Source organism: Dreissena polymorpha, chromosome 2 (assembly GCF_020536995.1).
Source record: "Dreissena polymorpha isolate Duluth1 chromosome 2, UMN_Dpol_1.0, whole genome shotgun sequence".
NCBI lineage: Eukaryota > Metazoa > Mollusca > Bivalvia > Myida > Dreissenidae > Dreissena > Dreissena polymorpha.
In genome coordinates, this window is record NC_068356.1 from 6,740,531 (window position 1) to 6,753,379 (window position 12,849).

Genomic DNA, 12,849 nt, shown 5'->3' on the forward strand with positions numbered 1-12,849 from the left:
GTGTTTATTAGGCATTATGAACCTTAGAATGAAATAACCTTCAGTAATATCTGTCCAACAAAGATATTTTTCAAGACATGCATACAGACCGTTGTTTGTTCGTTGTTTACGGTAAATAATTCAACAGGAATATAAAGGTATAGATTTAATAAGAGCAAGATAATTTGTATTATTTTTCCTATCGTTATCAAATGATGTTGGTCATGTATTCTGAAGTAAATTAAATTCGTACATGCATTATCCCAAAGTGATGTGCATCTGAGATAACGCACACATGTTTATCATTTGAGCATTCACAAACTGTTCGACATTGATAACATAGATTAACATCTTTGCCCCAGATAAACGGTTTGTTGCGCTGAACAAGTTTCATTTTTAATATACTAAACGATTAGGTCAACACATTAAAATACGCATCCCCGTATTCACCTCTCACTATGTTTAGAACAATTGTATTGTCCCTAAATTTCACATTGTCAGTATTTTTTAATGGCTATTGTCTCATTCTTTCTCAGATTTGCTGAAATACGCCTTTAACCAGTGTTGGCTTATTATTCACTAATGCGACAAACTCTAATTATTTACAAGCCTTACATGCGAGAATGGGTCTTTTGTCATATGCGGCCATTGTAGCCCCATTCCAGCCTGCGAATCTGCACAGTGTCGACAGGAGCTACCCTGTTCGTTTATAGTCACACAGGGTTTGTTGGTCTCATAAGCGTATATGGTAGCTCCTTTCCGGACTACACGGGCGCGCTGGCTGGTCTGGAGCTACACTGATAGGATATGGCATAATACTTATTTTCACGTGAAGCGACTAATAAATATTACATATTGTAGGGTCTTTCACTTAAAAAGTGTGGTTCACACTGCTAAAAGAGGTTCAGATTGGCCAAACTATATCCTACGGTGGGCTGGCCAGACTATGCGGGAACGTGAAGGCATGCAGAGCAGTGGGCCAGGCTATGAGGAACAATCCGGTTGGTTTGATCATTCCATGTCACAGGGTCATACAGGAAAACGGCCAGCTTGGAAATTATTCCCATGGGACAAGGAACAAAGTGAAACAATGGCTGTTGGAACACGAAGGGTCGTGCAAGTGATGACCTTCTTTAGCCGATAGTACATATTCGTGTGGAGGATGTGTTGCGCCTATACTACTGTATCAAATGCCTTTAGAAACCGTCGTGAAAATACTAAAGAAGTCGAAATGTGGTCATTAAGGGTCTTGAAAAGGATGGGCTTCTTTTTAATATAATACAGGAGCAGTGCATGTGTTATATGTTCAGTCTTTATTAAAGGCATGCAAAACGTGGCCGTGTTTTGACTACCGGTAATAACAGACGCCATTATGTGTTCTTTTAATAGTACATCGAACGCCTAGTGTGAAGATAAGTGTGTTCAGTATGTCCTGTTGCTACAACATTTTCATTGTATATGGGTATTCAGCTGTTTTGTATCAAGTAGATAACAGACGTTTGTGATATATAAGATCAATGCTTTACTCTTTTTGTTGCAAAAATTAACTTTACACAGACGTATTGCGCAAAACAGATGGATTTTAATAAGTTGAACATAGTTATCCCTCCCGCATAAAAATTGATATGTTTGTGTGCTTATTAAATTTGTTCGGTCATTCTGTAGATCACTATTGTTTTCTCTGACTCACATCGTTAGTTTTCTGTTTTTGAACGATGATTGTAATAGTAATAGACTTCAAGTTTCATAGTTAGTCTCATCGCATTAGGAGTTGATGATGTTTAACCTTTAAATAATCGGAAACTGCCCGTTTAGCTTTTATGCTGTTACAAGTCTTCAGCATTTTCACACAAATGAACATGTTTTCAATTACCTTTCTTGTACCATGTTTGTTGATCGTACCAATTGCTCAATGAACTCAAAAGTTAATTACACTTGTTTTTAGAAAATCGGCCGTTCTAAAAATGTTTGCTATCTGCACATTTATTGTCCATTATAAATACATGTAAATACCTTGAAAACACTCTCAATGTAACATTTTTTTAAGTTCAATGTTCTTGAAACGTGTACAGAAGATTTTATTCTAATTATATCTGTGCTGAGGTCGAAAGTAGTTTCGGTCCGTTAACAAAAACACGGCTGTCTAAAGGCTGGGCAAGTGGGCATTATTATTTTTGTGGGTATATTGAAACCTTGTTAACACTCATTTTTAGTGTTATCAAATTTGGTCTGTATATTTGTCCCAATCATATATCGGATGATTTTGAAAATGGTTTTGGCTCGTATAAAAATGTAGCCACGAGGGCGTGGTAATATCTCGACTAACGTAAAAAATAGTTCAGGTTTTATGAAAAATTTAAAATGCTAATTTCGCTCCTGATGTTTCTAGAGTTTCGTAATTCCAATTTCGTAGTCTCTAATTTTAAGTTACGTCTTATGTCTAAACGCCATAAGTTTAATTTCCGCCCTTTTGAAAAAACATAACCGTAACGTGGCACTGTAGATTTCCATTTTCTGCAATTTACAATCGTTTGAACTTTCCACAAGTCATATTTTTTACCACATTTGTATTAATCTCACTCCTAAATAATTGTCTTTTTATAATATATATGCTAGTGTGAGAATATTTTGGTTATTTGAAACTTTTCGCTGCTAGGGGGTGGGGCAGATCCCCCTTATATTTCTATCTTCGACTCCACCTTCACAGAATAGTTAAGTCCCTTCACTTCTCAGGTGAACGCCCTTGTTTTATACGCTCTGCGCCAAAATTGATATTAAATCTTAAAGAGACCTTTTCACAGATTTTGGCATTTATTTAAAATTGTAATTGAATTCTTTAAAGGGGCTGTCAACCAGATTGACGAAAAAAGAAAAAGTTATAGAATACCGTACATGTATTTTTGTACAATTATTAGTTCATATTGATTAAAATATCACGACTGGTATATTACATAACTTAAAAAAAGTTTTTAAGTTTTCATATTTTCAGTATATTCGGTAATAAATTTTCGCAATATGAAATCGAAAGTACATCATGTGCAGTTCATTTCTCTACCATTTCCACACGTGCTTAAATATTATAACGACCATAACGAACAACAAAGGTCAAAGCAAACTAACAGGTCAAAGGTCAAGTACAAAACGAGGCCTTTTTTCGCGGCCTGCCAAAAATCCGTCATTTCTGGCTTGATATCAACATTTTCGCATTTAAGAGTATATAAGTTGTTAACAGTCTAATACATATCTAAAATATGCAACTTGGTATGACAGCTGATCATGTTCAATTAAAATGACTCCATCATCGATTTTATATGAAGTTTGATTTCAATATTGCATTCACATGAATGCTTAAAAAATTCAGCAAAATAAGGCACTTTTATATCATTGTTTTACCATTTAAAATGATTCACAGGGCGTTGAAAATTAAACATATCTTAACATTTGTTTGTAGCAGTAACAAACGTTATCTAGTTTTCAAACTGTTCACTGTGGGATGGTGAGACTAAATCGAGCAGAGATAGTGTTATCGCCTGTATCATCCTTGTCATTTATGTGATAATACATTAATGTCGCCCACTTGAACGAGTCAATATCTCGTCCATTTCAATAGCAACGTCTTTGCGTGTAGGAAGGATCCAACGAACCAGGTAGGACTTCATTTCGTTTAATTAGTTCACTTTATATGTAATAATAATTTATTTGGCATGTCGGTAAAAAACGAGCCTTATGCATCTCGGAAAAGTGCAACAGCTTTTGCAGTCCACTTACAGTTATTAGTGACGTTAAATGCAATTTACACTGGAATGATATTTGTAAAACATTAAACTGAAAATATAAAGAGGCGGAAATAATAAAATAAGCTTTCACTTATTACAACAGCTTAATTAACAGTTCTTCATATTTATGTTTATGTATTTAGTTTTTGAGCATCTTATATTTTATTCCAGTTACCTGATAGCAATTAGTCATATATAACATTGAAAAATACCGGCACTGATATGTTAGATTTAGATATTTATGTGGACTTTGATAGAAGTTTTATTAAAAGTATAAATTGTGTACCAATGGGTGACTTTTCGATTAATTGAGCTTTAAGTCGTTGACTTTGCTCGGACGCGTAGGTTGACCTGGTCACAGTTGGCACTATTTATATTTATTGGGCACATTCAGCTGTTGGTCGTATAATGTGCTGTTGTACGGACACTGACCTAATTGAATTGGCTGACAGTCGTAGATTTAGCTATTGACTATTTACTCTAGCTCCTTTGCTTATATATTTGTTAAGGTCGTAGATTTAGATGAACACTGTCACTGGTATGGTTGATTAAACGGAAATGTGTTTGTTGAAGACACTAGTTTAATCGTCGATCTGTATTACTGCACCTATTTCAAGCACTTGATATTAGGGACTATGGTATACAAGTCATTATCTGTGTAACATGTTTATCAGTTAACAAAATCGTTATCATTGGTCACCGTGATGGATAACTTCATCAAGTTTAAACTAAACGCTATGAACTGCTGTTAATTTCAGGGACAGTAATCGTTATCGACAAATAAGTACATTACAGGAGATAAAAATCACAATCCTAATTGTTATTTTGAGTGAATGATTAATCAATAATTGTTTATTGTTTCCCATGAGCAAGAATGTTGTAAAATGTGTCAAATATGTTTGATTGTTGCCCAGTCAGAAAAGCGGTTATGTGCCAAAAAGCCGCCTACAAAATGCAAGCTTTACATTGTAATCTCGTTACAAACAACAACAAAAAAGTCAGGGCATATGTTGCCATAAATACTGCCATAAATGTCAAGATAATAAGTGTACATTATTTGTTGACATTTTTTTAGTATAATAACACAGTATATTCTAATAAAAGTCACGTAAAAACAAAACCAACGGTTGTAGTCCCGATTGCAAAAATTGTGTGATTTACGTTTTACTGATGTTTGGTATATAACAAACGTTTACCAGTATTCAATAATATTTTGAAGTCGATTTAACATTATTTTGATTTGGTTTATGTTTTATATGTGTAACTGTTTCATCGGCCTTTTTGGAGCTGTTCTTTATCCTCCCATGGGTCATTGTGACACCAGTGGTTATGGTTACCAAAGCTCATACGAAGTACACTTCCAAAATGCTCATCAACTAGTGCATATGCTCGATTATGATTCAGTTGATTTAAGACGTTATCCATTATTGAACGGTCTTTTACTTTTGGAAGTCGAAAACAAGTTTAATATTGTCTCCGAAAAATTTTCCGTGATGCATAAACTCATGTATAATTACGTATGGGTGGTGAAAATACAAGTTTCGCGCGCAACAGATAATAATTATTATGCAAACTCTACTATATATTTTGTTTTCAATTGACAAAACACCTGTTATATTCAGCGACAACTATTATATTAACTCCTTAACTAAGTATGTTCTATACCAGTTTGTATATGGATTTAATAATATTTTTTGTAAGGTGTAACACTGGGCAGAATCCAACATAAACTGCCTATAAAAAGACAATAATTTACATACGATGTTGTATTTAAAATTGGGAAACAGTTTAATTGTGAAAGTAATAATCTATAGAGAAAGACGAGCAACAACTTTGGATGTGTTATAGTAACCCGGAAGCCTTTTTGCTGCGGGGTTCTTGAATCATCGTCTTATGATTTAGTTGTTTCCGTGTGCTTTATCTAGGTTATGTCTTGTCTTGTTACCGGTATTGAGTTGACTGTTATAGGACTATCATTCAATAAATCAATTTGCGTAAAAAAAATATTAATTACCATGCACGACATGTGCTTTATCAATATAAACTTGGGGGATTCACATGCTTTTGTACAATTTCACTAAGGGACCATTGTTTTCCATATACATGTACATATATAATCAATTATGCAGTTTATACTTGCTTTACTTAGATACTAAATGAGTTTCCTAAACACTGAAATTAGCCACTAAACATCTCACTTTGTGTACATTATTTTAAACTCTAGGGCTTGCTCTATTCCTATAAATAGTTTGTTTATTTTTACCGACAGACCCTTATTGTTATGCCGACTTAATCTTTTTGGCTTTTTAAGTTTTATAAATGTTCGATCATTTGTGTCTTGTTCTCAGAAAATTGGGCTTAATGCATGTGCGTAAAGTGTCGTCCCAGATGAGCCTGTGCAGTCCGCACAGGCTAATCAGGGACGACACTTTACGCTTTTATGGTATGTTTGATTTCAAGGAAGTCCCTCCTTGCCGAAAATCAAGTGTAGGCGGAAAGTGCCGTCCCTGATTAGTCTGTGCGGACTGCACAGGCTAATCTGGGATGACACTTTACGCACATGCATTATGCCCAGTTTTCTCAGAACGCGACTCATTTTATGACATTCGCTTTTTATCTCAAACTTAAGCTTGAATATAAGGGACGACATTATGTCAAGAACTTTGAATCATAACTGTCATTTAACAGCACACAGAGTGGAAAATAACTGGTGTATTGTACACGAAAAAATGATTAGTCGACCTACCTACCCTATTCGTTTTTGAGGTATTAGTGGAAACAAAGGACTTATTTTGGGGCCTTATCAATTAAAATGGGAAACAACTTGTGTGTGGCAAACAACAACCAAAAACAACGTTTGCCTACCTATATATAATATTTTGTTGATAAATTAGTGAAAGCAAATGACTTATTTTTGCCTCACATGTAAACAGTCGCTCATCTATTCTATTAACTTTGTTCATCGTACACATTATTCGAGGTGCAAAACGTGCAGATCACATTTTTAGTGCAGGTATGTTATGCATAGTCTCCTAAATTACTCTTATACCACTTTTGCACATACAATTACACGCATGTTCAATAATAATATAACGTCTTAATCGAGTTAACGAGTAATTGAAAAATAAGATGATGAGAATGTGTAAAAATGTTAACGGGAATTGGTGACGGTTTAACAGAGTGGGAGTGCATTAATTGTAATACTAGCAAACTGGCTGCTTTTAATATTTAACAATGACTTACGTTTTATTTTAGAGTCTCAAAATGAAGCTTGCTGTCATTCTAATTGGTAAGTACATGAATCAAGTCACACGCATGTCGTTAAACTGAGCCGTGTTCTGAAAAAAACTGGGCTTAATGCATGTGCGTAAAGTACATGAGTCTCTACCAAGTAGTACATGAGTCTCTACCAAGTAGTACATGAGTCTCTACCAAGTAGTACATGAGTCTCTACCAAGTAGTACATGAGTCTCCATCTAGTAGTACATGAGTCTCTACCAAGTAGTACATGAGTCTCTACCAAGTAGTACATGAGTCTCTACCAAGTAGTACATAAGTCTCTACCAAGTAGTGCATGAGTCTCTACCAAGTAGTGCATGAGTCTCTACCAAGTAGTACATGAGTCTCTACCAAAAACTGGGCTTAATGCATGTGCGTAAAGTGTCGTGCCAAATTAGCCTGTGCAGTTCGCACAGGCTAATCAGGGACGACACTTTCCGCCTAAACTTGATTTTCGGTAAGAAGGGACTTCCTTCAAACTAAAAATACCATAAAAGCGGAAAGTGTCGTCCCTGATTAGCCTGTGCGCATGTAAAGATTATCTTTACTGTACATCGCTGGTGAAAAATACAACAGTTTTACCAATCACTATCTATCATACTTACCAGTACAAGCGATGATCAATAGTTATGGGCGTTATTCTCCCAGTTAACATATCTCCGAAGAATATGATCTTACATATGAAGAATTATTGTTCAAGATTGAGTTGCGCGTTATTAATAGATTTAAGAATGTTTTATGTTTATTTGATCACGAGACAGTACAAAATCTTTTTAAGGTGGATAATTGAACACTATAAGTATCATAATCATCATCGTCACTATCTCATACTTTCATTTTTTTTGCACGAGCAAACATGGCTATTGACTTCAAGTCCAACAAAGCGCATGGCAATAACATTATTAACATGTTAAAACTCACTGTTGCGTGCTCATTGTAGCAGTAATGATGTTAATTGTTGACGACGAAATGATGATGGAAGGAAAGTCTTATCTTTCGTTAAACACTTTATATATACATACAATTTCAGCTCTAAACCTCGCCTTCATAAGTGTAGTCAGAGCGGAAAGCAGTATGGCTACACGTAATCCTAGTGCTACAACGACTACGACAATGGGCACCACTACAGACACTTCATCTACACCTGTGGCCGGCTCATCTACACCTGCGGCCGGTATATCTACAGGCAATCCTTCACCACAATCCACTTCCGGCACATCTAGTACCACGGTTACTTCATTACAAACCACAACCGGGTCTCTCACCACCGATAGCAATACAACCAGCTCAAATGGTAACGCTCAAAAAATTTACTTAGGATTTTAATGATTTTGTTTTAATTTAAATGGCCAAACAAAATAAATCTCTGACAAACGCAATGCAATTTTTTTCTGATTGCGCTATATTGTATGACTGGAGAGTAATCAGCATGTTGTTACGTCATATTTATGGGACCTGTTTTACAGATTTAGCTGCCCGAGAATTCCTCTAACATTTTTGCATTTAGACATGTTAAACTAACTGAATAACATCGACAACTTTTGAATTGTAAAGCACAATATTATGTTTATTTAAAAATGCACACACGCACGCGAGCACGCACCATGCGCGCACGCAGGCACGCAAGCACGCACGCGCGCGCACCCGCACAAAAACACGCATTCATTTGTTTATCACAAGGTAATGATGTTAATGCTTGTGAATGTTTGTTTTTGTTTAAAGTTTTAACGACAACCAGGCCCTTTAAATTTATTAAATGTTATAAGACTATTCGTGTAGTAGGAAACAGGATGTTTTTCAATTCCATGAATTCTCTCCGTCATGCATGTTGATAAAGAACACAACTAACATGAAATTCTGATTTTGTCAAATGTATGTAGAACGACTTTGTGTTCAGCAGCATTTAAAGATATGTTGGTGTATATTTAAGGAACAATGACGACGTCAGCGCATAGCAGTGGACACGTGGTAAGTGCATTATGTGTAACTTACTTAGTTAAGTTATATTCAAGTATTTACCATACAATTACCACAGTAATCATCCGGAATCCGTTGCCACTGAGTAAAATTAAAGATAGCTTACACCTAACGTGGTTAATCGCGAAGGCTTTAAAGGGACTTGTAACAGATTTTCGTATTTTTGAACATGTAATTTAATATGTTTACTAACGCATCTATAATGTTTTAATAGTCTCAACTAATTATAATGGCAAGAAAAAACTGGAAAAAATATTGCCATCCGATGGATTCGAACCCGGCTACTCTGAAACCAAAAACCAACACGCTGCCACTGTGCAACGCAGCCGTTCATGATCATTTTTAAACATGCTTATGCTCGTCCTATTTTCCAAATAATTGAGGAAAAGCATTACAAACGCTTTATTATTTTACCGATTTCGAATGATGATTATTCGTTTTTGAACCGCTACTTTAAACATTTGTCTTACTCAAGAGCTTTATTTCGCTCGTTTAACCCATTTATGCTGAGTGGGCTCTCCCATCCTTCTAAACTGGATCAATTTATTTCCAAAATTAGGGATGTCTAGTATATTTATTTCTATATTTAGAATATAACTTACTGAAATTCCTTTAAGCAAACAGCGCAGACCCTGATGAGACGCCGCATCATGCTGCGTCTCATCTGGGTCTACGCTGTTTGCAAAGTCCTTTTTTCGAGACTCTAGGCATACATAGGTTAAACATAATGCATTCATTCTTTTTTGAATATATAACAATTAATTTAAAAATCGTCATTTCACCTATCTGTGAATAAATTCATTTTAATGCATGTGGATCATTTGTAATCATTTTGCAAACAATACTATTTTAGAATATCTTAATTTATCGGCAGCGCCAATAAATTTAAGTGAAACTCTAGCATGAATCATTCAGCTGCTCATACAGTCAGCGTTGCTTTTTGTTGCAGTTAACTTACTCAGCATTCGCGGTAACGATGGCAACAGCCCTCTTCCTGGTCTAGATAGTTAACAATGGAAACAGATCGGAAACAACGGTTGATATGCTGAGGTCAACAACAAAACAACTATATATATATATATTTGTCTTTTAGTAAAATAGCTGCTTGATTTATACGAACACTAAACAGAATACGTTCCGCTTCAAACGAAAATATCTAATGGTTTACCAATGCTACTAAACTAATACATGTATGCTGTTTATAAATTAAAAAAACAAAAACATTGTATAATATTAATTTACTTTTTATAAGAGACAGTTTCTCTTATTTGATTTAAATGCGTAAATGGAAAAGGTTGTCTCTGGAGCTAAAGCTGGAAAGGCTCGGAAATCACATGATTTATTGAGACTTTAAACACAATATTCCACTAAATTCTTGATACGAAAAAAAACTTAATTACACGTGTGTGCTCAATGGCATGGGCAGGTAGTCTTCTTTTAAATAATAGTTTTACTGAATGAGACGTTAATTGTAATATACTTAAACGAAACAAAAACGTATTTTTAATATACTAGCACATACTAACAAAGCTTATACGAAAAGCATGCGTATTTTCTACGCGTTTGTAAGCTCCCAGGATAACTACGATGTGGTGTTCGTGACTGAAGAATTGAGACGGCAATTTGAGTGGTTTTGATAGCATTCTGCAAACATTGATTCATTTATGACTTTAAGAAAGTCAAAAACGACGATGTCCATTAGCTACAATGTTACAGTCTATGACATTCTGAACTTTGAATAAAAACGTAATATAGCTTATTAGGTCATATTATTATTTTTTTTCTAAAAATATCCTCAAAGTTTGTGGGCGTTTTATCGAGTGTATAACATTAACTGATTAACTTCCGGTAACGTTCTAACACAGAGCTCATAATTGGTTGACTAATCAATGTCAAATTACGCATAACGTGACATACGCGGGGTTTCAAAAATACATGTAGTATTAAATCAAAGTTCCATTTACAGATAATCGATACATACAAATGTGATTATATAGAAGAGACGAGTGTTAAGGCTTCCGAAAAATTTTACTAGTTGTTTGAGACTATTACTTTTCTTTATGTCCATTCGCTAATGATAAATGTGAAGCCTTTCATAAACAGAGACGCATACCTACTGTAACGACTATTTATATTTTTACTGCATAACTGATAATACATTAAAATGAATAAATATTTAAATGCATACATGTATTTCTTTTTATTCGTTAATCTCTAACACGCATTGAATAATCAAAACAACCGAGTAGGGGAGACTAGTATGAATAGTTTTGAATATTTTAGTTTCTTTACCAAATATCTTCACCAAATGCATTTCCTAACTGTGTATACAAACTGTGAACAATGTTAATTGTTTTTAATGCCAATCGCACTGTCCGTCTGTCTGTCCGTCTGTCTTTCCGTCACACTTTTGCGTTAAGGTTTCGAAAAATGCTCATTACTTCTATGTTGCTTCAGATGTAACCTTCATATTTGGTATGTATGTGTATATGGGCAAGACCTTTATATACGCACAAACGTTTTGACCCCTTTGACCTTGACCTTAAGGTCGCGTTTAGGTTTCGAAATCTGCGTTTAGGTTTCGAAAAAATGTTTTTTCGGGGGCATAATTATGTTTTCCGATGGAGACAGCTCTTGTTTTTTTAATGGAATTATATCAACAAATAAGAGACATTTTGATGACACTGCGTATATGTGTGACACAATATATTGACAAGGGTCAGTAAACGATTAAAATATAGATTTCTAAAAGGACAGATATGCAGAGATGTTGTATAGGGTAACGGATGGCCATTTCTTTGTATTCATTTTAGAGTAAAGCAAATTGTTTCTGAGGTAAATATTGTTGAAAAAAGACCCTACGAAGGACAGCCACGAGATTTGTTAGATATTGTATGCCCCTGTGACAATGACATTTGACCTCGAAATCGATAGGTTTCTCCTTTCCCTGGCGTATTTACATTACCTTTATTTGAACAGTTCTATATATTGCGTGGAAACTTTAGATTTTTCAGCCCTAGTAACCATGACCATGGTTGACCAAAAACAAAAGTATTGATATCCTGATGTCCTTATTGACGCATGTTTTGCTACAAGTGGCGTTGCATTTTGACGTAAACAGCGTACTTATATTGATTACTGGAGGTCTGGCCCTTCTCTAGATATCATGAGGAAACGTATTCAAAAGCCCAAATGACCTTCATAATTTGGGTATTGACTGGATGATCTCTAACTCAATTGATGTCTTCATTTCTTCCTCTGTAACCTGTATACAAATATGTATGCCTGTAGATCAAATCGTAATCATTTCGTTCAGATACGCAATGTGGTAATCTCGAGCAGTTTTACAAATGCAACTTTTGTGACGAACTTTATATTTGTTAAATGAAATTTGTTATATGTACTTAATGAATAAAAAGCAGCGTGATGCATAGATTTAACGTATCAACTTAATCGTCAATTCAATCGTGCTTGGAATTATTTTAACAAGCTGCGTAATGCATGTTCGGATTTAATATGGTATTGACATTTGACAAGGAGAGTACATTATTGGTAAATTATTTAGACAAATACTCGATGAATAATTGTGTTATTATACACGGATTTGCCCTTTAAATGCCGCTAGACACATACACAAAGTTTGAAAAGTTGAAACTCCTCATGTACATTTAAATTTCTTTTTAAGAACAACAATGAACACATGGCAAAACCATGATAAATAGAAACGCATAAGTTATGATTCTTGTAGACAAACTTTAAGTGCTATAATTTACATATGGCAATAACTGTAAAATAGGGGAGCAAGGGTCATGGTTCATGGGCACTGCATATCCTCTCA

The 12,849-nt window shown here is 34.9% G+C and overlaps 1 protein-coding gene across 1 annotated transcript; it reads left to right on the top strand.

Moving 5' to 3' along the window:
• Positions 1–3,492: 3,492 nt before the first annotated feature.
• On the top strand, positions 3,493–11,196 carry LOC127865739 (uncharacterized). The gene is made up of 5 exons (XM_052405679.1): positions 3,493–3,626; positions 7,011–7,044; positions 8,065–8,328; positions 8,965–9,002; positions 9,961–11,196. The coding sequence occupies exons 2-5, from the start codon at positions 7,020–7,022 to the stop codon at positions 10,012–10,014; spliced, it is 381 nt and encodes a 126-aa protein (XP_052261639.1). The 5' UTR covers positions 3,493–3,626; positions 7,011–7,019; the 3' UTR covers positions 10,015–11,196.
• Positions 11,197–12,849: the final 1,653 nt, after the last annotated feature.

Excerpts from the sequence above, each read along its gene's own strand:
- LOC127865739 (XM_052405679.1), top strand. The coding sequence starts at position 7,020 with ATGAAGCTTGCTGTCATTCTAATTG. Across the intron at positions 8,329-8,964 it reads CAATACAACCAGCTCAAATG|GAACAATGACGACGTCAGCG; the intron begins GTAACGCTCAAA and ends TGTATATTTAAG. Across the intron at positions 9,003-9,960 it reads CGCATAGCAGTGGACACGTG|TTAACTTACTCAGCATTCGC; the intron begins GTAAGTGCATTA and ends TTTTTGTTGCAG.